We start from the raw sequence: 20,847 nt of genomic DNA, 5'->3' as shown, positions 1-20,847 counted from the left end.
TCTTGCTGTATGGAGGAGAAGGTGCTGCTCTGTTTCAGCTGTTATGGTCAGTTTAGCTGTATGGAGAAGGTACTGCTCTGTTTCAGCTGTTATGGTCAGTCTAGCTGTATGGAGGAGAAGGTACTGCTCTGTTTCAGCTGTTATGGTCAGTCTAGGTGTATGGAGAAGGTGCTGCTCTGTTTCAGCTGTTATGGTGAGTCTAGCTGTATGGAGAAGGTGCTGCTCTGTTTCAGCTGTTATGGTCAGTCTAGCTGTATGGAGGAGAAGGTACTGCTCTGTTTCAGCTGTTATGGTCAGTCTAGCTGTATGGAGAAGGTACTGCTCTGTTTCAGCTGTTATGGTCAGTCTAGCTGTATGGAGGAGAAGGTACTGCTCTGTTTCAGCTGTTATGGTCAGTCTAGCTGTATGGAGGAGAAGGTACTGCTCTGTTTCAGCTGTTATGGTCAGTATAGCTGTATGGAGAAGGTACTGCTCTGTTTCAGCTGTTATGGTCAGTCTAGCTGTATGGAGGAGAAGGTACTGCTCTGTTTCAGCTGTTATGGTCAGTCTAGCTGTATGGAAGAGAAGGTGCTGCTCTGTTTCAGCTGTTATGGTCAGTCTAGCTGTATGGAGAAGGTATTGCTCTGTTTCAGCTGTTATGGTCAGTCTAGCTGTATGGAGGAGAAGGTGCTTTTATGGTCAGTCTAGCTGTATGGAGAAGGTACTGCTCTGTTTCAGCTGTTATGGTCAGTCTAGCTGTATGGGGAAGGTACTGCTCTGTTTCAGCTGTTATGGTCAGTCTAGCTGTATGGAGAAGAAGATACTGCTCTGTTTCAGCTGTTATGGTCAGTCTAGCTGTATGGAGAAGAAGGTACTGCTCTGTTTCAGCTGTTATGGTCAGTCTAGCTGTATGGAGGAGAAGGTACTGCTCTGTTTCAGCTGTTATGGTCAGTCTAGCTGTATGGAGAAGAAGGTACTGCTCTGTTTCAGCTGTTATGGTCAGTCTAGCTGTATGGAGAAGAAGGTACTGCTCTGTTTCAGCTGTTATGGTCAGTGTAGCTGTATGGAGAAGAAGGTACTGCTCTGTTTCAGCTGTTATGGTCAGTCTAGCTGTATGGAGAAGGTACTGCTCTGTTTCAGCTGTTATGGTCAGTCTAGCTGTATGGAGGAGAAGGTACTGCTCTGTTTCAGCTGTTATGGTCAGTCTAGCTGTATGGAGGAGGAGGTACTGCTCTGTTTCAGCTGTTATGGTCAGTCTAGCTGTATGGAGAAGAAGGTACTGCTCTGTTTCAGCTGTTATGGTCAGTCTAGCTGTATGGAGGAGAAGGTACTGCTCTGTTTCAGCTGTTATGGTCAGTCTAGCTGTATGGAGGAGAAGGTACTGCTCTGTTTCAGCTGTTATGGTCAGTCTAGCTGTATGGAGGAGAAGGTACTGCTCTGTTTCAGCTGTTATGGTCAGTCTAGCTGTATGGAGAAGAAGGTACTGCTCTGTTTCAGCTGTTATGGTCAGTCTAGCTGTATGGAGGAGAAGGTACTGCTCTGTTTCAGCTGTTATGGTCAGTCTAGCTGTATGGAGGAGAAGGTACTGCTCTGTTTCAGCTGTTATGGTCAGTCTAGCTGTATGGAGAAGGTACTGCTCTGTTTCAGCTGTTATGGTCAGTCTAGCTGTATGGAGAAGGTACTGCTCTGTTTCAGCTGTTATGGTCAGTCTAGCTGTATGGAGAAGGTACTGCTCTGTTTCAGCTGTTATGGTCAGTCTAGCTGTATGGAGAAGAAGGTACTGCTCTGTTTCAGCTGTTATGGTCAGTCTAGCTGTATGGAGGAGAAGGTACTGCTCTGTTTCAGCTGTTATGGTCAGTCTAGCTGTATGGAGAAGAAGGTACTGCTCTGTTTCAGCTGTTATGGTCAGTCTAGCTGTATGGAGAAGAAGGTACTGCTCTGTTTCAGCTGTTATGGTCAGTCTAGCTGTATGGAGGAGAAGATACTGCTCTGTTTCAGCTGTTATGGTCAGTCTATCTGTATGGAGGAGAAGGTACTGCTCTGTTTCAGCTGTTATGGTCAGTCTAGCTGTATGGAGGAGAAGGTGCTGCTCTGTTTCAGCTGTTATGGTCAGTCTTGCTGTATGGAGGAGAAGGTGCTGCTCTGTTTCAGCTGTTATGGTCAGTTTAGCTGTATGGAGAAGGTACTGCTCTGTTTCAGCTGTTATGGTGAGTCTAGCTGTATGGAGAAGGTGCTGCTCTGTTTCAGCTGTTATGGTCAGTCTAGCTGTATGGAGAAGGTACTGCTCTGTTTCAGCTGTTATGGTCAGTCTAGCTGTATGGAGAAGGTACTGCTCTGTTTCAGCTGTTATGGTCAGTCTAGCTGTATGGAGGAGAAGGTACTGCTCTGTTTCAGCTGTTATGGTCAGTCTAGCTGTATGGAGGAGAAGGTACTGCTCTGTTTCAGCTGTTATGGTCAGTATAGCTGTATGGAGAAGGTACTGCTCTGTTTCAGCTGTTATGGTCAGTCTAGCTGTATGGAGGAGAAGGTACTGCTCTGTTTCAGCTGTTATGGTCAGTCTAGCTGTATGGAAGAGAAGGTGCTGCTCTGTTTCAGCTGTTATGGTCAGTCTAGCTGTATGGAGAAGGTATTGCTCTGTTTCAGCTGTTATGGTCAGTCTAGCTGTATGGAGGAGAAGGTGCTTTTATGGTCAGTCTAGCTGTATGGAGAAGGTACTGCTCTGTTTCAGCTGTTATGGTCAGTCTAGCTGTATGGGGAAGGTACTGCTCTGTTTCAGCTGTTATGGTCAGTCTAGCTGTATGGAGAAGAAGATACTGCTCTGTTTCAGCTGTTATGGTCAGTCTAGCTGTATGGAGAAGAAGGTACTGCTCTGTTTCAGCTGTTATGGTCAGTCTAGCTGTATGGAGGAGAAGGTACTGCTCTGTTTCAGCTGTTATGGTCAGTCTAGCTGTATGGAGAAGAAGGTACTGCTCTGTTTCAGCTGTTATGGTCAGTCTAGCTGTATGGAGAAGAAGGTACTGCTCTGTTTCAGCTGTTATGGTCAGTGTAGCTGTATGGAGAAGAAGGTACTGCTCTGTTTCAGCTGTTATGGTCAGTCTAGCTGTATGGAGAAGGTACTGCTCTGTTTCAGCTGTTATGGTCAGTCTAGCTGTATGGAGGAGAAGGTACTGCTCTGTTTCAGCTGTTATGGTCAGTCTAGCTGTATGGAGGAGGAGGTACTGCTCTGTTTCAGCTGTTATGGTCAGTCTAGCTGTATGGAGAAGAAGGTACTGCTCTGTTTCAGCTGTTATGGTCAGTCTAGCTGTATGGAGGAGAAGGTACTGCTCTGTTTCAGCTGTTATGGTCAGTCTAGCTGTATGGAGGAGAAGGTACTGCTCTGTTTCAGCTGTTATGGTCAGTCTAGCTGTATGGAGGAGAAGGTACTGCTCTGTTTCAGCTGTTATGGTCAGTCTAGCTGTATGGAGAAGAAGGTACTGCTCTGTTTCAGCTGTTATGGTCAGTCTAGCTGTATGGAGGAGAAGGTACTGCTCTGTTTCAGCTGTTATGGTCAGTCTAGCTGTATGGAGGAGAAGGTACTGCTCTGTTTCAGCTGTTATGGTCAGTCTAGCTGTATGGAGAAGGTACTGCTCTGTTTCAGCTGTTATGGTCAGTCTAGCTGTATGGAGAAGGTACTGCTCTGTTTCAGCTGTTATGGTCAGTCTAGCTGTATGGAGAAGGTACTGCTCTGTTTCAGCTGTTATGGTCAGTCTAGCTGTATGGAGAAGGTACTGCTCTGTTTCAGCTGTTATGGTCAGTCTAGCTGTATGGAGAAGAAGGTACTGCTCTGTTTCAGCTGTTATGGTCAGTCTAGCTGTATGGAGGAGAAGGTACTGCTCTGTTTCAGCTGTTATGGTCAGTCTAGCTGTATGGAGAAGGTACTGCTCTGTTTCAGCTGTTATGGTCAGTCTAGCTGTATGGAGGAGAAGGTGCTGCTCTGTTTCAGCTGTTATGGTCAGTCTAGCTGTATGGAGGAGAAGGTGCTGCTCTGTTTCAGCTGTTATGGTCAGTCTAGCTGTATGGAGGAGAAGGTACTGCTCTGTTTCAGCTGTTATGGTCAGTCTAGCTGTATGGAGGAGAAGGTACTGCTCTGTTTCAGCTGTTATGGTCAGTCTAGCTGTATGGAGGAGAAGGTACTGCTCTGTTTCAGCTGTTATGGTCAGTCTAGCTGTATGGAGGAGAAGGTACTGCTCTGTTTCAGCTGTTATGGTCAGTCTAGCTGTATGGAGGAGAAGGTACTGCTCTGTTTCAGCTGTTATGGTCAGTCTAGCTGTATGGAGGAGAAGGTACTGCTCTGTTTCAGCTGTTATGGTCAGTCTAGCTGTATGGAGGAGAAGGTACTGCTCTGTTTCAGCTGTTATGGTCAGTCTAGCTGTATGGAGAAGGTACTGCTCTGTTTCAGCTGTTATGGTCAGTCTAGCTGTATGGAGAAGGTACTGCTCTGTTTCAGCTGTTATGGTCAGTCTAGCTGTATGGAGAAGAAGGTACTGCTCTGTTTCAGCTGTTATGGTCAGTCTAGCTGTATGGAGGAGAAGGTACTGCTCTGTTTCAGCTGTTATGGTCAGTCTAGCTGTATGGAGGAGAAGGTGCTGCTCTGTTTCAGCTGTTATGGTCAGTCTAGGTGTATGGAGGAGAAGGTACTGCTCTGTTTCAGCTGTTATGGTCAGTCTAGCTGTATGGAGGAGAAAGTGTTGCTCTGTTTCAGCTGTTATGGTCATTCTAGCTGTATGGAGAAGGTATTGCTCTGTTTCAGCTGTTATGGTCAGTCTAGCTGTATGGAGGAGAAGGTGCTGTTATGGTCAGTCTAGCTGTATGGAGAAGGTACTGCTCTGTTTCAGCTGTTATGGTCAGTCTAGCTGTATGGAGGAGAAAGTGTTGCTCTGTTTCAGCTGTTATGGTCAGTCTAGCTGTATGGAGAAGGTACTGCTCTGTTTCAGCTGTTATGGTCAGTCTAGCTGTATGGGGAAGGTACTGCTCTATTTCAGCTGTTATGGTCAGTCTAGCTGTATGGAGAAGAAGGTAATGCTCTGTTTCAGCTGTTATGGTCAGTCTAGCTGTATGGAGGAGAAGGTACTGCTCTGTTTCAGCTGTTATGGTCAGTCTAGCTGTATGGAGGAGAAGGTACTGCTCTGTTTCAGCTGTTATGGTCAGTCTAGCTGTATGGAGGAGAAGGTACTGCTCTGTTTCAGCTGTTATGGTCAGTCTAGCTGTATGGAGAAGGTACTGCTCTGTTTCAGCTGTTATGGTCAGTCTAGCTGTATGGAGAAGGTACTGCTCTGTTTCAGCTGTTATGGTCAGTCTAGCTGTATGGAGAAGGTACTGCTCTGTTTCAGCTGTTATGGTCAGTCTAGCTGTATGGAGAAGAAGGTACTGCTCTGTTTCAGCTGTTATGGTCAGTCTAGCTGTATGGAGGAGAAGGTACTGCTCTGTTTCAGCTGTTATGGTCAGTCTAGCTGTATGGAGAAGGTACTGCTCTGTTTCAGCTGTTATGGTCAGTCTAGCTGTATGGAGAAGGTACTGCTCCGTTTCAGCTGTTATGGTCAGTCTAGCTGTATGGAGGAGAAGGTGCTGCTCTGTTTCAGCTGTTATGGTCAGTCTAGCTGTATGGAGGAGAAGGTGCTGCTCTGTTTCAGCTGTTATGGTCAGTCTAGCTGTATGGAGAAGGTACTGCTCTGTTTCAGCTGTTATGGTCAGTCTAGCTGTATGGAGAAGGTGCTGCTCTGTTTCAGCTGTTATGGTCAGTCTAGCTATATGGAGAAGGTACTGCTCTGTTTCAGCTGTTATGGTCAGTCTAGCTGTATGGAGGAGAAGGTGCTGTTATGGTCAGTCTAGCTGTATGGAGAAGGTACTGCTCTGTTTCAGCTGTTATGGTCAGTCTAGCTGTATGGGGAAGGTACTGCTCTGTTTCAGCTGTTATGGTCAGTCTAGCTGTATGGAGAAGAAGGTACTGCTCTGTTTCAGCTGTTATGGTCAGTCTAGCTGTATGGAGAAGAAGGTACTGCTCTGTTTCAGCTGTTATGGTCAGTCTAGCTGTATGGAGAAGGTACTGCTCTGTTTCAGCTGTTATGGTCAGTCTAGCTGTATGGAGAAGAAGGTACTGCTCTGTTTCAGCTGTTATGGTCAGTCTAGCTGTATGGAGAAGGTACTGCTCTGTTTCAGCTGTTATGGTCAGTCTAGCTGTATGGAGAAGGTACTGCTCTGTTTCAGCTGTTATGGTCAGTCTAGCTGTATGGAGGAGAAGGTACTGCTCTGTTTCAGCTGTTTAGTGTCAGTCTAGCTGTATGGAGGAGAAGGTACTGCTCTGTTTCAGCTGTTATGGTCAGTCTAGCTGTATGGAGGAGAAGGTACTGCTCTGTTTCAGCTGTTATGGTCAGTCTAGCTGTATGGAGAAGGTACTGCTCTGTTTCAGCTGTTATGGTCAGTCTAGCTGTATGGAGAAGGTACTGCTCTGTTTCAGCTGTTATGGTCAGTCTAGCTGTATGGAGAAGAAGGTACTGCTCTGTTTCAGCTGTTATGGTCAGTCTAGCTGTATGGAGAAGAAGGTACTGCTCTGTTTCAGCTGTTATGGTCAGTCTAGCTGTATGGAGAAGAAGGTACTGCTCTGTTTCAGCTGTTATGGTCAGTCTAGCTGTATGGAGAAGGTACTGCTCTGTTTCAGCTGTTATGGTCAGTCTAGCTGTATGGAGAAGGTACTGCTCTGTTTCAGCTGTTATGGTCAGTCTAGCTGTATGGAGAAGAAGGTACTGCTCTGTTTCAGCTGTTATGGTCAGTCTAGCTGTATGGAGAAGGTACTGCTCTGTTTCAGCTGTTATGGTCAGTCTAGCTGTATGGAGAAGAAGGTACTGCTCTGTTTCAGCTGTTATGGTCAGTCTAGCTGTATGGAGAAGAAGGTACTGCTCTGTTTCAGCTGTTATGGTCAGTCTAGCTGTATGGAGAAGAAGGTACTGCTCTGTTTCAGCTGTTATGGTCAGTCTAGCTGTATGGAGGAGAAGGTACTGCTCTGTTTCAGCTGTTATGGTCAGTCTAGCTGTATGGAGGAGAAGGTACTGCTCTGTTTCAGCTGTTATGGTCAGTCTAGCTGTATGGAGGAGAAGGTACTGCTCTGTTTCAGCTGTTATGGTCAGTCTAGCTGTATGGAGAAGGTACTGCTCTGTTTCAGCTGTTATGGTCAGTCTAGCTGTATGGAGAAGGTACTGCTCTGTTTCAGCTGTTATGGTCAGTCTAGCTGTATGGAGAAGAAGGTACTGCTCTGTTTCAGCTGTTATGGTCAGTCTAGCTGTATGGAGAAGAAGGTACTGCTCTGTTTCAGCTGTTATGGTCAGTCTAGCTGTATGGAGAAGAAGGTACTGCTCTGTTTCAGCTGTTATGGTCAGTCTAGCTGTATGGAGAAGGTACTGCTCTGTTTCAGCTGTTATGGTCAGTCTAGCTGTATGGAGAAGGTACTGCTCTGTTTCAGCTGTTATGGTCAGTCTAGCTGTATGGAGAAGAAGGTACTGCTCTGTTTCAGCTGTTATGGTCAGTCTAGCTGTATGGAGAAGGTACTGCTCTGTTTCAGCTGTTATGGTCAGTCTAGCTGTATGGAGGAGAAGGTACTGCTCTGTTTCAGCTGTTATGGTCAGTCTAGCTGTATGGAGGAGAAGGTACTGCTCTGTTTCAGCTGTTATGGTCAGTCTAGCTGTATGGAGGAGAAGGTACTGCTCTGTTTCAGCTGTTATGGTCAGTCTAGCTGTATGGAGAAGGTACTGCTCTGTTTCAGCTGTTATGGTCAGTCTAGCTGTATGGAGAAGGTACTGCTCTGTTTCAGCTGTTATGGTCAGTCTAGCTGTATGGAGAAGAAGGTACTGCTCTGTTTCAGCTGTTATGGTCAGTCTAGCTGTATGGAGAAGGTACTGCTCTGTTTCAGCTGTTATGGTCAGTCTAGCTGTATGGAGAAGGTACTGCTCTGTTTCAGCTGTTATGGTCAGTCTAGCTGTATGGAGGAGAAGGTACTGCTCTGTTTCAGCTGTTATGGTCAGTCTAGCTGTATGGAGGAGAAGGTACTGCTCTGTTTCAGCTGTTATGGTCAGTCTAGCTGTATGGAGGAGAAGGTACTGCTCTGTTTCAGCTGTTATGGTCAGTCTAGCTGTATGGAGAAGAAGGTACTGCTCTGTTTCAGCTGTTATGGTCAGTCTAGCTGTATGGAGGAGAAGGTACTGCTCTGTTTCAGCTGTTATGGTCAGTCTAGCTGTATGGAGGAGAAGGTACTGCTCTGTTTCAGCTGTTATGGTCAGTCTAGCTGTATGGAGGAGAAGGTACTGCTCTGTTTCAGCTGTTATGGTCAGTCTAGCTGTATGGAGAAGGTACTGCTCTGTTTCAGCTGTTATGGTCAGTCTAGCTGTATGGAGAAGGTACTGCTCTGTTTCAGCTGTTATGGTCAGTCTAGCTGTATGGAGAAGAAGGTACTGCTCTGTTTCAGCTGTTATGGTCAGTCTAGCTGTATGGAGAAGGTACTGCTCTGTTTCAGCTGTAATGGTCTGTCTAGCTGTATGGAGAATATGCTTTCTTTATCATGTATCTGTGCATTTGTAATGTTTGAATCCTTCTTGACTGTAATGTGATTTGTGGATTCAAATGAAGTATTAATTTAAGTATGTGTGTCTTACAGCCCATGTGTGCACACGGTGTGTGTGGGTGTGTGAGTGTGTGTGTGTGTGTGTGTGTGTGTGTGTGTGTGTGTGTGTGTGTGTGTGTGTGTGTGTGTGTGTGGGTGTGTGTGTGTGTGTGTGTGTGTGTGTGTGTGTGTGTACACGGTGTGTGTGTGTGTGTACACGGTGTGTGTGTGTGTGTACACGGTGTGTGTGTGTGTGTACACGGTGTGTGTGTGTGTGTGTGTGTGTGTGTGTGTGTGTGTGTGTGTGTGTGTGTGTGTGTGTGTGTGTGAGAGAGTCTTACAGCCGGTGTCTGTCAGTCTGCTGATGGCGTTGGACAGCAGCCGTATACAGCCCAGGAACCCGGCGCCCTGCCTCTTATGGATCTTCTTGTGGTTCCACACACTGATGGTGATGGAGTCTGTCTTCCCTATGTACCTACACACAGACAGCAGGGGTATGAGGTGATAACCAGGCTATATACACAGGGGACCAGTACTGAGTCCATGATAACTAGGCTATATACACAGGGTACCAGTACTGAGTCCATGATAACTAGGCTATATACACAGGGGACCAGTACTGAGTCCATGATAACTAGGCTATATACACAGGGTACCAGTACTGAGTCCATGATAACTAGGCTATATACACAGGGTACCAGTACTGAGTCCATGATAACTAGGCTATATACACAGGGTACCAGTACTGAGTCCATGATAACTAGGCTATATACACAGGGTACCAGTACTGAGTCCATGATAACTAGGCTATATACACAGGGTACCAGTACTGAGTCCATGATAACTAAGCTATATACACAGGGGACCAGTACTGAGTCCATGATAACTAGGCTATATACACAGGGTACCAGTACTGAGTCCATGATAACTAGGCTATATACACAGGGTACCAGTACTGAGTCCATGATAACTAGGCTATATACACAGGGTACCAGTACTGAGTCCATGATAACTAGGCTATATACACGGGGTACCAGTACTGAGTCCATGATAACTAGGCTATATACACAGGGTACCAGTACTGAGTCCATGATAACTAGGCTATATACACAGGGTACCAGTACTGAGTCCATGATAACTAGGCTATATACACAGGGTACCAGTACTGAGTCCATGATAACTAGGCTATATACACAGGGTACCAGTACTGAGTCCATGATAACTAGGCTATATACACAGGGTACCAGTACTGAGTCCATGATAACTAGGCTATATACACAGGGTACCAGTACTGAGTCCATGATAACTAAGCTATATACACAGGGGACCAGTACTGAGTCCATGATAACTAGGCTATATACACAGGGTACCAGTACTGAGTCCATGATAACTAGGCTATATACACAGGGTACCAGTACTGAGTCCATGATAACTAGGCTATATACACAGGGTACCAGTACTGAGTCCATGATAACTAGGCTATATACACAGGGTACCAGTACGGAGTCCATGATAACTAGGCTATATACACAGGGTACCAGTACTGAGTCCATGATAACTAGGCTATATACACAGGGTACCAGTACTGAGTCCATGTGCAGGGGTATGAGGTGATAACTAGGCTATATACACAGGGTACCAGTACTGAGTCCATGTGCAGGGGTACGAGGTAATGGAGGTAGATATGTACATATACTGTAGGTAGGGGTAAAGTGACTAGGCAACAGGATAGATAAACAGTAGCAGCAGCATATGTGATGAGTCAAAAGAGTTAGTCCAAAAAGGGTCAATGCAGGTAGCTATTTGGATAACTATTTAACTAACTACAGTCTTATGGCTTGGGGATAGAGGCTGTTCAGGGTCCTGTTGGTTCCAGACTTGGTGTATCGGTACCGCTTGCCGTGTGGTAGCAGAGAGAACAATCTATGACTTGGATGGCTGGAGTCGGACAATTCTTAGGACCCTCATCTGACACCGCCTGGTATAGAGGTCCTGGATGGCAGGGAGCTCTGATATAGAGGTCCTGGATGGCAGGGAGCTCTGGTATAGAGGTCCTGGATGGCAGGGAGCTCTGGTATAGAGGTCCTGGATGGCAGGGAGCTCTGATAGAGGTCCTGGATGGCAGGGAGCTCTGATAGAGAGGTCCTGGATGGCAGGGAGCTCTGGTATAGAGGTCCTGGATGGCAGGGAGCTCTGGTATAGAGGTCCTGGATGGCAGGGAGCTCTGATATAGAGGTCCTGGATGGCAGGGAGCTCTGGTATAGAGGTCCTGGATGGCAGGGAGCTCTGATATAGAGGTCCTGGATGGCAGGGAGCTCTGGTATAGAGGTCCTGGATGGCAGGGAGCTCTGATATAGAGGTCCTGGATGGCAGGGAGCTCTGGTATAGAGGTCCTGGATGGCAGGGAGCTCTGATATAGAGGTCCTGGATGGCAGGGAGCTCTGGTATAGAGGTCCTGGATGGCAGGGAGCTCTGATATAGAGGTCCTGGATGGCAGGGAGCTCTGGTATAGAGGTCCTGGATGGCAGGGAGCTCTGATAGAGGTCCTGGATGGCAGGGAGCTCTGATATAGAGGTCCTGGATGGCAGGGAGCTCTGGTATAGAGGTCCTGGATGGCAGGGAGCTCTGGTATAGAGGTCCTGGATGGCAGGGAGCTCTGATATAGAGGTCCTGGATGGCAGGGAGCTCTGGTATAGAGGTCCTGGATGGCAGGGAGCTCTGATATAGAGGTCCTGGATGGCAGGGAGCTCTGGTATAGAGGTCCTGGATGGCAGGGAGCTCTGATATAGAGGTCCTGGATGGCAGGGAGCTCTGATATAGAGGTCCTGGATGGCAGGGAGCTCTGATATAGAGGTCCTGGATGGCAGGGAGCTCTGGTATAGAGGTCCTGGATGGCAGGGAGCTCTGATATAGAGGTCCTGGATGGCAGGGAGCTCTGGTATAGAGGTCCTGGATGGCAGGGAGCTCTGGTATAGAGGTCCTGGATGGCAGGGAGCTCTGATATAGAGGTCCTGGATGGCAGGGAGCTCTGATATAGAGGTCCTGGATGGCAGGGAGCTCTGATATAGAGGTCCTGGATGGCAGGGAGCTCTGGTATAGAGGTCCTGGATGGCAGGGAGCTCTGATATAGAGGTCCTGGATGGCAGGGAGCTCTGGTATAGAGGTCCTGGATGGCAGGGAGCTCTGGTATAGAGGTCCTGGATGGCAGGGAGCTCTGGTATAGAGGTCCTGGATGGCAGGGAGCTCTGATATAGAGGTCCTGGATGGCAGGGAGCTCTGGTATAGAGGTCCTGGATGGCAGGGAGCTCTGGTATAGAGGTCCTGGATGGCAGGGAGCTCTGGTATAGAGGTCCTGGATGGCAGGGAGCTCTGATATAGAGGTCCTGGATGGCAGGGAGCTCTGATATAGAGGTCCTGGATGGCAGGGAGCTCTGATATAGAGGTCCTGGATGGCAGGGAGCTCTGATATAGAGGTCCTGGATGGCAGGGAGCTCTGGTATAGAGGTCCTGGATGGCAGGGAGCTCTGGTATAGAGGTCCTGGATGGCAGGGAGCTCTGATATAGAGGTCCTGGATGGCAGGGAGCTCTGATATAGAGGTCCTGGATGGCAGGGAGCTCTGATATAGAGGTCCTGGATGGCAGGGAGCTCTGATATAGAGGTCCTGGATGGCAGGGAGCTCTGATATAGAGGTCCTGGATGGCAGGGAGCTCTGATATAGAGGTCCTGGATGGCAGGGAGCTCGGCCCCAGTGATGTGCTGGGCTGTACGGACTACCCTCTGTAGCGCCTTGCGGTCTGATGCCAAGCAGTTGCCATACCAGGCGGTGATACAGCCAGTCAAGATGCTCTCGATGGTGCAGCTGTAGAAGGTTTTGAGGATCTGAGGCCCCCTAACCCAAACCCCTGATCAGCAGGTTGTTGTTTTTACTAACCTAGAAACTTTGGTTTCTAGGAACATCTCTCTCGCCCTCTCCCAACCCGGAACATCTCTCTCGCCATCTCCCAACCCGGAACATCTCTCTCGCCCTCTCCCAACCCGGAACATTCCAGATGCATCTTGCGGCCATGGGCTACGCTTGTCAGTCCATCATGGTTGTAAACAACCAGCTTGCCTGCTCCATCTGCACTGATTGGTAAAGTCATTTAATGAGCTAAATGTAAAAAAAACTGTTGATTTCACAGATTACAAAAGGAACAGACAGGAATGATATAAAGCAGTATTGTTTTCGGGGTTCGAACCGGTTCAGAGCATTATTTTGCTGTTCGGAACAGTGGAACGAAACGGGGGGGAAAAAAGTGGTTCTGTTGGATTGGAAAATCATTTCAGCTCCAACCACTACATTAAGACTGATACAACCCTTTTGTTTGTTCAATTTAACCTTTCATTGATTTTTTTAAGATAATGTGGGCTATTTAATTCATTTTTCTGTTTTAGTCAAATACATCATTTGAAGAACAAAACATTGTGGCAATTCATATCTTGCAGTAAAACTGTAAATAAGACTTTAAATCTCAAGAGAAGACAGGTTAAATATTAAAAGGTTTAATGTTCTCTTAGAAAATAGTCCTGATCATATAGTCCGAAACAACTTTTCAGTCATTTAAATTGTAAAGTCATGTCTTTCTACACCACAACTGATTTTTCCAATCTTGGAGTTAAAGTCGATAAAGTATTCAATAATTTGGCTGTGTATTTCAGATGGAATCAAGGCATTAGGATGTACCAGAGGCCACCAAAACAGAGCTCTTTCAGCAAAAACATTCAAACCCTGAAGGGCTCCCAGACTGACCAACTGGCAAGTGTCTTCACTGACATTTTCAACATGTCCCTGACCGAGTCTGTAATACCAACATGTTTCTAGCAGACCACCATAGTCCCTGTGCCCAAGGACTCTAAGATAACCTGCCTAAATGACTACCGACCCGTAGCACTGACGTCTGTAGCCATGAAGTGCTTTGAAAGGCTGGTCATGGCTCACATCAACACCATTATCCCAGAAAACCTAGACCCACTCCAATTTGCATACTGCCCCAACAGATCCACAGATGATTCAATCTCTATTGCACTCCACACTGCCCTTTCCCACCTGGACAAGAGGAACACCTACATGAGAATGCTATTCATTGACTACAGCTCAGCATTCAACACCATAGTGCCCTCAAAGCTCATCACTAAGCTAAGGACCCTGGGACTAAACACCTCCCTCTGCAACTGGATCCTGGACTTCCTGACGGGCCGCCCCCAGGTGGTAAGGGTAGGTAACAACACATCTGCCACACTGATTCTCAACACGGGGGCCCCTCAGGGGTGCGTGCTCAGTCCCCTCCTGTACTCCCTGTTCACCCATGACTGCATGGCCAGGCACGACTCCAACACCATCGTTAAGTTTGCCGACGACACAACAGTGGTAGGCCTGATCACCGACAACGATGAGACAGCCTATAGGGAGGAGGTCAGAGACCTGGCCGTGTGGTGCCAGGATAACAACCTCTCCCTCAACGTGACCAAGACAAAGGAGATGATTGTGGACTACAGGAAAAAAAAGAGGACTGAGCACGCCCCCATTCTCATCGACAGGGCTGTAGTGGAACAGGTTGAGAGCTTCAAGTTCCTTGGTGTCCACATCACCAACGAACTATCATGGTCCAAACACACCAAGACAGTCGTGAAGAGGGCACGACAAAGCCTATTCCCCCTCAGGAGACTGAAGAGATTTGGCATGGGTCCTCAGATCCTCAAAAAATTCTATAGCTGCACCATCGAGAGCATCCTGGCTGGTTGCATCACCGCCTGGTATGGCAACTGCTTGGCCTCTGACCGCAAGGCACTACAGATGGTAGTGCGTACGGCCAAGTACATCACTGGGGCCAAGCTTCCTGCCATCCAGGACCTCTATACCAGGCGGTGTCAGAGGAAGGCCCTCAAAATTGTCAAAGACTCCAGCCACCCCAGTCATAGACTGTTCTCTCTGCTACTGCATGGCAAGCGGTACTGGAGTGCCAAGTCTAGGTCCAAAAGACTTCTCAACAGCTTCTACCCCCAAGCCATAAGACTCCTGAACAGCTAATCATGGCTACCCGGACTATTTGCACTGCCCCCCCACCCCATCCATTTTACGCTGCTGCTAGTCTGTTAATTATTTATGCATAGTCACTTTAACTCTACCCACATGTACATATTACTTTAACTACCTCAACTAGCCAGTGCCCCCGCACATTGACTCTGCACCGGTACCCCCCTGTATATATAGCCTCCCTACTGTTATTTTATTTTACTTCTGCTCTTTTTTTCTCAACAGCCTGGCTGGCTATTTTTTCTATTTGCTGGCTTCACTATGTACTTGTGGAAAACACTGTGTGTGTCTGTGTGTACTCACAGGTCATAGTGTTGGTTCCATTTGGGGTCTAGAGTACTCTTCACTGTGTCTGTAGAATGACACTGTCCTGATCCATCCACCACTACCTTAGCAAATGGGTCCGGCAGCCCTACACACACACACACACACACACACACACACACACACACACACACACACACACACACACACACACACACACACACACACACACACACACACACACACACACACACACACACACACACACACACACACACACACACACACACAGAGAGAGAGAGAGGAGGGATCAGAGATACTTACAGAAGGAGAGAGGAAGACAGACAGAGAGGAGGGATCAGAGATACTTACAGAAGGAGAGAGGAAGACAGACAGACAGAGAGGAGGGATCAGAGATACTTACAGAAGGAGAGAGGAAGACAGACAGACAGAGAGGAGGGATCAGAGATACTTACAGAAGGAGAGAGGAAGACAGAGAGAGAGAGAGGAGGGATCAGAGATACTTACAGAAGGAGAGAGGAAGACAGACAGAGAGGAGGGATCAGAGATACTTACAGAAGGAGAGAGGAAGACAGACAGACAGAGAGGAGGGATCAGAGATACTTCCAGAAGGAGAGAGGAAGACAGACAGAGAGGAGGGATCAGAGATACTTACAGAAGGAGAGAGGAAGACAGACAGACAGAGAGGAGGGATCAGAGATACTTACAGAAGGAGAGAGGAAGACAGACAGAGAGGAGGGATCAGAGATACTTCCAGAAGGAGAGAGGAAGACAGACAGAGAGAGAGGAGGGATCAGAGATACTTACAGAAGGAGAGAGGAAGACAGACAGAGAGAGAGGGGGGATCAGAGATACTTACAGAAGGAGAGAGGAAGACAGACATAGAGAGAGGAGGGATCAGAGATACTTACAGAAGGAGAGAGGAAGACAGACAGACAGAGAGGAGGGATCAGAGATACTTACAGAAGGAGAGAGGAAGACAGACAGAGAGGAGGGATCAGAGATACTTACAGAAGGAGAGAGGAAGACAGACAGACAGAGAGGAGGGATCAGAGATACTTACAGAAGGAGAGAGGAAGACAGACAGACAGAGAGGAGGGATCAGAGATACTTACAGAAGGAGAGAGGAAGACAGACAGACAGAGAGGAGGGATCAGAGATACTTACAGAAGGAGAGAGGAAGACAGACAGACAGAGAGGAGGGATCAGAGATACTTACAGAAGGAGAGAGGAAGACAGACAGACAGAGAGGAGGGATCAGAGATACTTACAGAAGGAGAGAGGAAGACAGACAGACAGAGAGGAGGGATCAGAGATACTTACAGAAGGAGAGAGGAAGACAGACAGAGAGGAGGGATCAGAGATACTTACAGAAGGAGAGAGGAAGACAGACAGACAGAGAGGAGGGATCAGAGATACTTACAGAAGGAGAGAGGAAGACAGACAGAGAGGAGGGATCAGAGATACTTACAGAAGGAGAGAGGAAGACAGACAGAGAGAGAGGAGGGATCAGAGATACTTACAGAAGGAGAGAGGAAGACAGACAGAGAGGAGGGATCAGAGATACTTACAGAAGGAGAGAGGAAGACAGAGAGAGAGGAGGGATCAGAGATACTTACAGAAGGAGAGAGGAAGACAGACAGAGAGGAGGGATCAGAGATACTTCCAGAAGGAGAGAGGAAGACAGACAGAGAGGAGGGATCAGAGATACTTCCAGAAGGAGAGAGGAAGACAGACAGACAGAGAGGAGGGATCAGAGATACTTACAGAAGGAGAGAGGAAGACAGGCAGAGAGAGAGGAGGGATCAGAGATACTTACAGAAGGAGAGAGGAAGACAGACAGAGAGAGAGGAGGGATCAGAGATACTTACAGAAGGAGAGAGGAAGACAGACAGAGAGGAGGGATCAGAGATACTTCCAGAAGGAGAGAGGAAGACAGACAGAGAGAGAGGAGGGATCAGAGATACTTACAGAAGGAGAGAGGAAGACAGACAGAGAGGAGGGATCAGAGATACTTACAGAAGGAGAGAGGAAGACAGACAGAGAGGAGGGATCAGAGATACTTACAGAAGGAGAGAGGAAGACAGACAGAGAGGAGGGATCAGAGATACTTACAGAAGGAGAGAGGAAGACAGACAGACAGAGAGGAGGGATCAGAGATACTTACAGAAGGAGAGAGGAAGACAGACAGAGAGGAGGGATCAGAGATACTTCCAGAAGGAGAGAGGAAGACAGACAGAGAGAGAGGAGGGATCAGAGATACTTACAGAAGGAGAGAGGAAGACAGACAGACAGAGAGGAGGGATCAGAGATACTTACAGAAGGAGAGAGGAAGACAGACAGACAGAGAGGAGGGATCAGAGATACTTACAGAAGGAGAGAGGAAGACAGACAGAGAGGAGGGATCAGAGATACTTACAGAAGGAGAGAGGAAGACAGACAGAGAGGAGGGATCAGAGATACTTACAGAAGGAGAGAGGAAGACAGACAGAGAGAGAGGAGGGATCAGAGATACTTACAGAAGGAGAGAGGAAGACAGACAGAGAGAGAGGAGGGATCAGAGATACTTACAGAAGGAGAGAGGAAGACAGACAGAGAGGAGGGATCAGAGATACTTACAGAAGGAGAGAGGAAGACAGACAGAGAGGAGGGATCAGAGATACTTACAGAAGGAGAGAGGAAGACAGACAGAGAGAGAGGAGGGATCAGAGATACTTACAGAAGGAGAGAGGAAGACAGACAGACAGAGAGGAGGGATCAGAGATACTTACAGAAGGAGAGAGGAAGACAGACAGAGAGAGAGGAGGGATCAGAGATACTTCCAGAAGGAGAGAGGAAGACAGACAGAGAGAGAGGAGGGATCAGAGATACTTCCAGAAGGAGAGAGGAAGACAGACAGACAGAGAGGAGGGATCAGAGATACTTACAGAAGGAGAGAGGAAGACAGACAGACAGAGAGGAGGGATCAGAGATACTTACAGAAGGAGAGAGGAAGACAGACAGAGAGGAGGGATCAGAGATACTTACAGAAGGAGAGAGGAAGACAGACAGAGAGGAGGGATCAGAGATACTTACAGAAGGAGAGAGGAAGACAGACAGAGAGAGAGGAGGGATCAGAGATACTTACAGAAGGAGAGAGGAAGACAGACAGAGAGAGAGGAGGGATCAGAGATACTTACAGAAGGAGAGAGGAAGACAGACAGACAGAGAGGAGGGATCAGAGATACTTACAGAAGGAGAGAGGAAGACAGACAGAGAGGAGGGATCAGAGATACTTCCAGAAGGAGAGAGGAAGACAGAGAGAGAGGAGGGATCAGAGATACTTCCAGAAGGAGAGAGGAAGACAGACAGACAGAGAGGAGGGATCAGAGATACTTACAGAAGGAGAGAGGAAGACAGACAGAGAGAGAGGAGGGATCAGAGATACTTACAGAAGGAGAGAGGAAGACAGACAGAGAGAGAGGAGGGATCAGAGATACTTACAGAAGGAGAGAGGAAGACAGACAGAGAGAGAGGAGGGATCAGAGATACTTACAGAAGGAGAGAGGAAGACAGACAGAGAGAGAGGAGGGATCAGAGATACTTACAGAAGGAGAGAGGAAGACAGACAGAGAGGAGGGATCAGAGATACTTCCAGAAGGAGAGAGGAAGACAGACAGACAGAGAGGAGGGATCAGAGATACTTACAGAAGGAGAGAGGAAGACAGACAGAGAGGAGGGATCAGAGATACTTCCAGAAGGAGAGAGGAAGACAGACAGAGAGAGAGGAGGGATCAGAGATACTTACAGAAGGAGAGAGGAAGACAGACAGACAGAGAGGAGGGATCAGAGATACTTACAGAAGGAGAGAGGAAGACAGACAGACAGAGAGGAGGGATCAGAGATACTTACAGAAGGAGAGAGGAAGACAGACAGAGAGAGAGGAGGGATCAGAGATACTTACAGAAGGAGAGAGGAAGACAGACAGAGAGGAGGGATCAGAGATACTTCCAGAAGGAGAGAGGAAGACAGACAGACAGAGAGGAGGGATCAGAGATACTTACAGAAGGAGAGAGGAAGACAGACAGACAGAGAGGAGGGATCAGAGATACTTACAGAAGGAGAGAGGAAGACAGACAGACAGAGAGGAGGGATCAGAGATACTTACAGAAGGAGAGAGGAAGACAGACAGAGAGGAGGGATCAGAGATACTTACAGAAGGAGAGAGGAAGACAGACAGACAGAGAGGAGGGATCAGAGATACTTACAGAAGGAGAGAGGAAGACAGACAGAGAGGAGGGATCAGAGATACTTACAGAAGGAGAGAGGAAGACAGACAGAGAGGAGGGATCAGAGATACTTACAGAAGGAGAGAGGAAGACAGACAGAGAGGAGGGATCAGAGATACTTACAGAAGGAGAGAGGAAGACAGACAGAGAGAGAGGAGGGATCAGAGATACTTACAGAAGGAGAGAGGAAGACAGACAGAGAGGAGGGATCAGAGATACTTACAGAAGGAGAGAGGAAGACAGAGAGAGAGGAGGGATCAGAGATACTTACAGAAGGAGAGAGGAAGACAGACAGAGAGGAGGGATCAGAGATACTTACAGAAGGAGAGAGGAAGACAGACAGAGAGGAGGGATCAGAGATACTTCCAGAAGGAGAGAGGAAGACAGACAGACAGAGAGGAGGGATCAGAGATACTTACAGAAGGAGAGAGGAAGACAGGCAGAGAGAGAGGAGGGATCAGAGATACTTACAGAAGGAGAGAGGAAGACAGACAGAGAGAGAGGAGGGATCAGAGATACTTACAGAAGGAGAGAGGAAGACAGACAGAGAGGAGGGATCAGAGATACTTCCAGAAGGAGAGAGGAAGACAGACAGAGAGAGAGGAGGGATCAGAGATACTTACAGAAGGAGAGAGGAAGACAGACAGAGAGGAGGGATCAGAGATACTTACAGAAGGAGAGAGGAAGACAGACAGAGAGGAGGGATCAGAGATACTTACAGAAGGAGAGAGGAAGACAGACAGACAGAGAGGAGGGATCAGAGATACTTACAGAAGGAGAGAGGAAGACAGACAGAGAGGAGGGATCAGAGATACTTCCAGAAGGAGAGAGGAAGACAGACAGAGAGAGAGGAGGGATCAGAGATACTTACAGAAGGAGAGAGGAAGACAGACAGACAGAGAGGAGGGATCAGAGATACTTACAGAAGGAGAGAGGAAGACAGACAGACAGAGAGGAGGGATCAGAGATACTTACAGAAGGAGAGAGGAAGACAGACAGAGAGGAGGGATCAGAGATACTTACAGAAGGAGAGAGGAAGACAGACAGAGAGGAGGGATCAGAGATACTTACAGAAGGAGAGAGGAAGACAGACAGAGAGAGAGGAGGGATCAGAGATACTTACAGAAGGAGAGAGGAAGACAGACAGAGAGAGAGGAGGGATCAGAGATACTTACAGAAGGAGAGAGGAAGACAGACAGAGAGGAGGGATCAGAGATACTTACAGAAGGAGAGAGGAAGACAGACAGAGAGGAGGGATCAGAGATACTTACAGAAGGAGAGAGGAAGACAGACAGAGAGAGAGGAGGGATCAGAGATACTTACAGAAGGAGAGAGGAAGACAGACAGACAGAGAGGAGGGATCAGAGATACTTACAGAAGGAGAGAGGAAGACAGACAGAGAGAGAGGAGGGATCAGAGATACTTCCAGAAGGAGAGAGGAAGACAGACAGAGAGAGAGGAGGGATCAGAGATACTTCCAGAAGGAGAGAGGAAGACAGACAGACAGAGAGGAGGGATCAGAGATACTTACAGAAGGAGAGAGGAAGACAGACAGACAGAGAGGAGGGATCAGAGATACTTACAGAAGGAGAGAGGAAGACAGACAGAGAGGAGG

At 47.7% G+C, this 20,847-nt stretch overlaps 1 protein-coding gene across 1 annotated transcript in view; it reads right to left on the bottom strand.

Annotated features, from left to right (window-relative positions):
- LOC311115607 (E3 ubiquitin-protein ligase SMURF1-like) overlaps positions 1-20,847 on the bottom strand; it is a 98,321-nt gene that overhangs the window by 70,541 nt on the left and 6,933 nt on the right. Inside the window, exons 3-4 of the mRNA XM_084190767.1 lie at positions 14,983-15,091; positions 8,947-9,080 (exon numbers count right to left, since the gene is read on the bottom strand). Of these exons, the coding sequence (XP_084046893.1) occupies positions 8,947-9,080; positions 14,983-15,091 (243 nt within the window). The remainder of the gene's footprint in view (positions 1-8,946; positions 9,081-14,982; positions 15,092-20,847) is intronic.

Source organism: Coregonus lavaretus (genome assembly GCF_964263955.1).
Source record: "Coregonus lavaretus genome assembly, contig: HAP1_SCAFFOLD_145, whole genome shotgun sequence".
In the NCBI taxonomy this organism is placed as follows: Eukaryota; Metazoa; Chordata; class Actinopteri; order Salmoniformes; family Salmonidae; genus Coregonus; species Coregonus lavaretus.
Note: the sequence above shows the minus strand (reverse complement) of the source record. Positions and strands in the feature narration are given on the sequence as shown.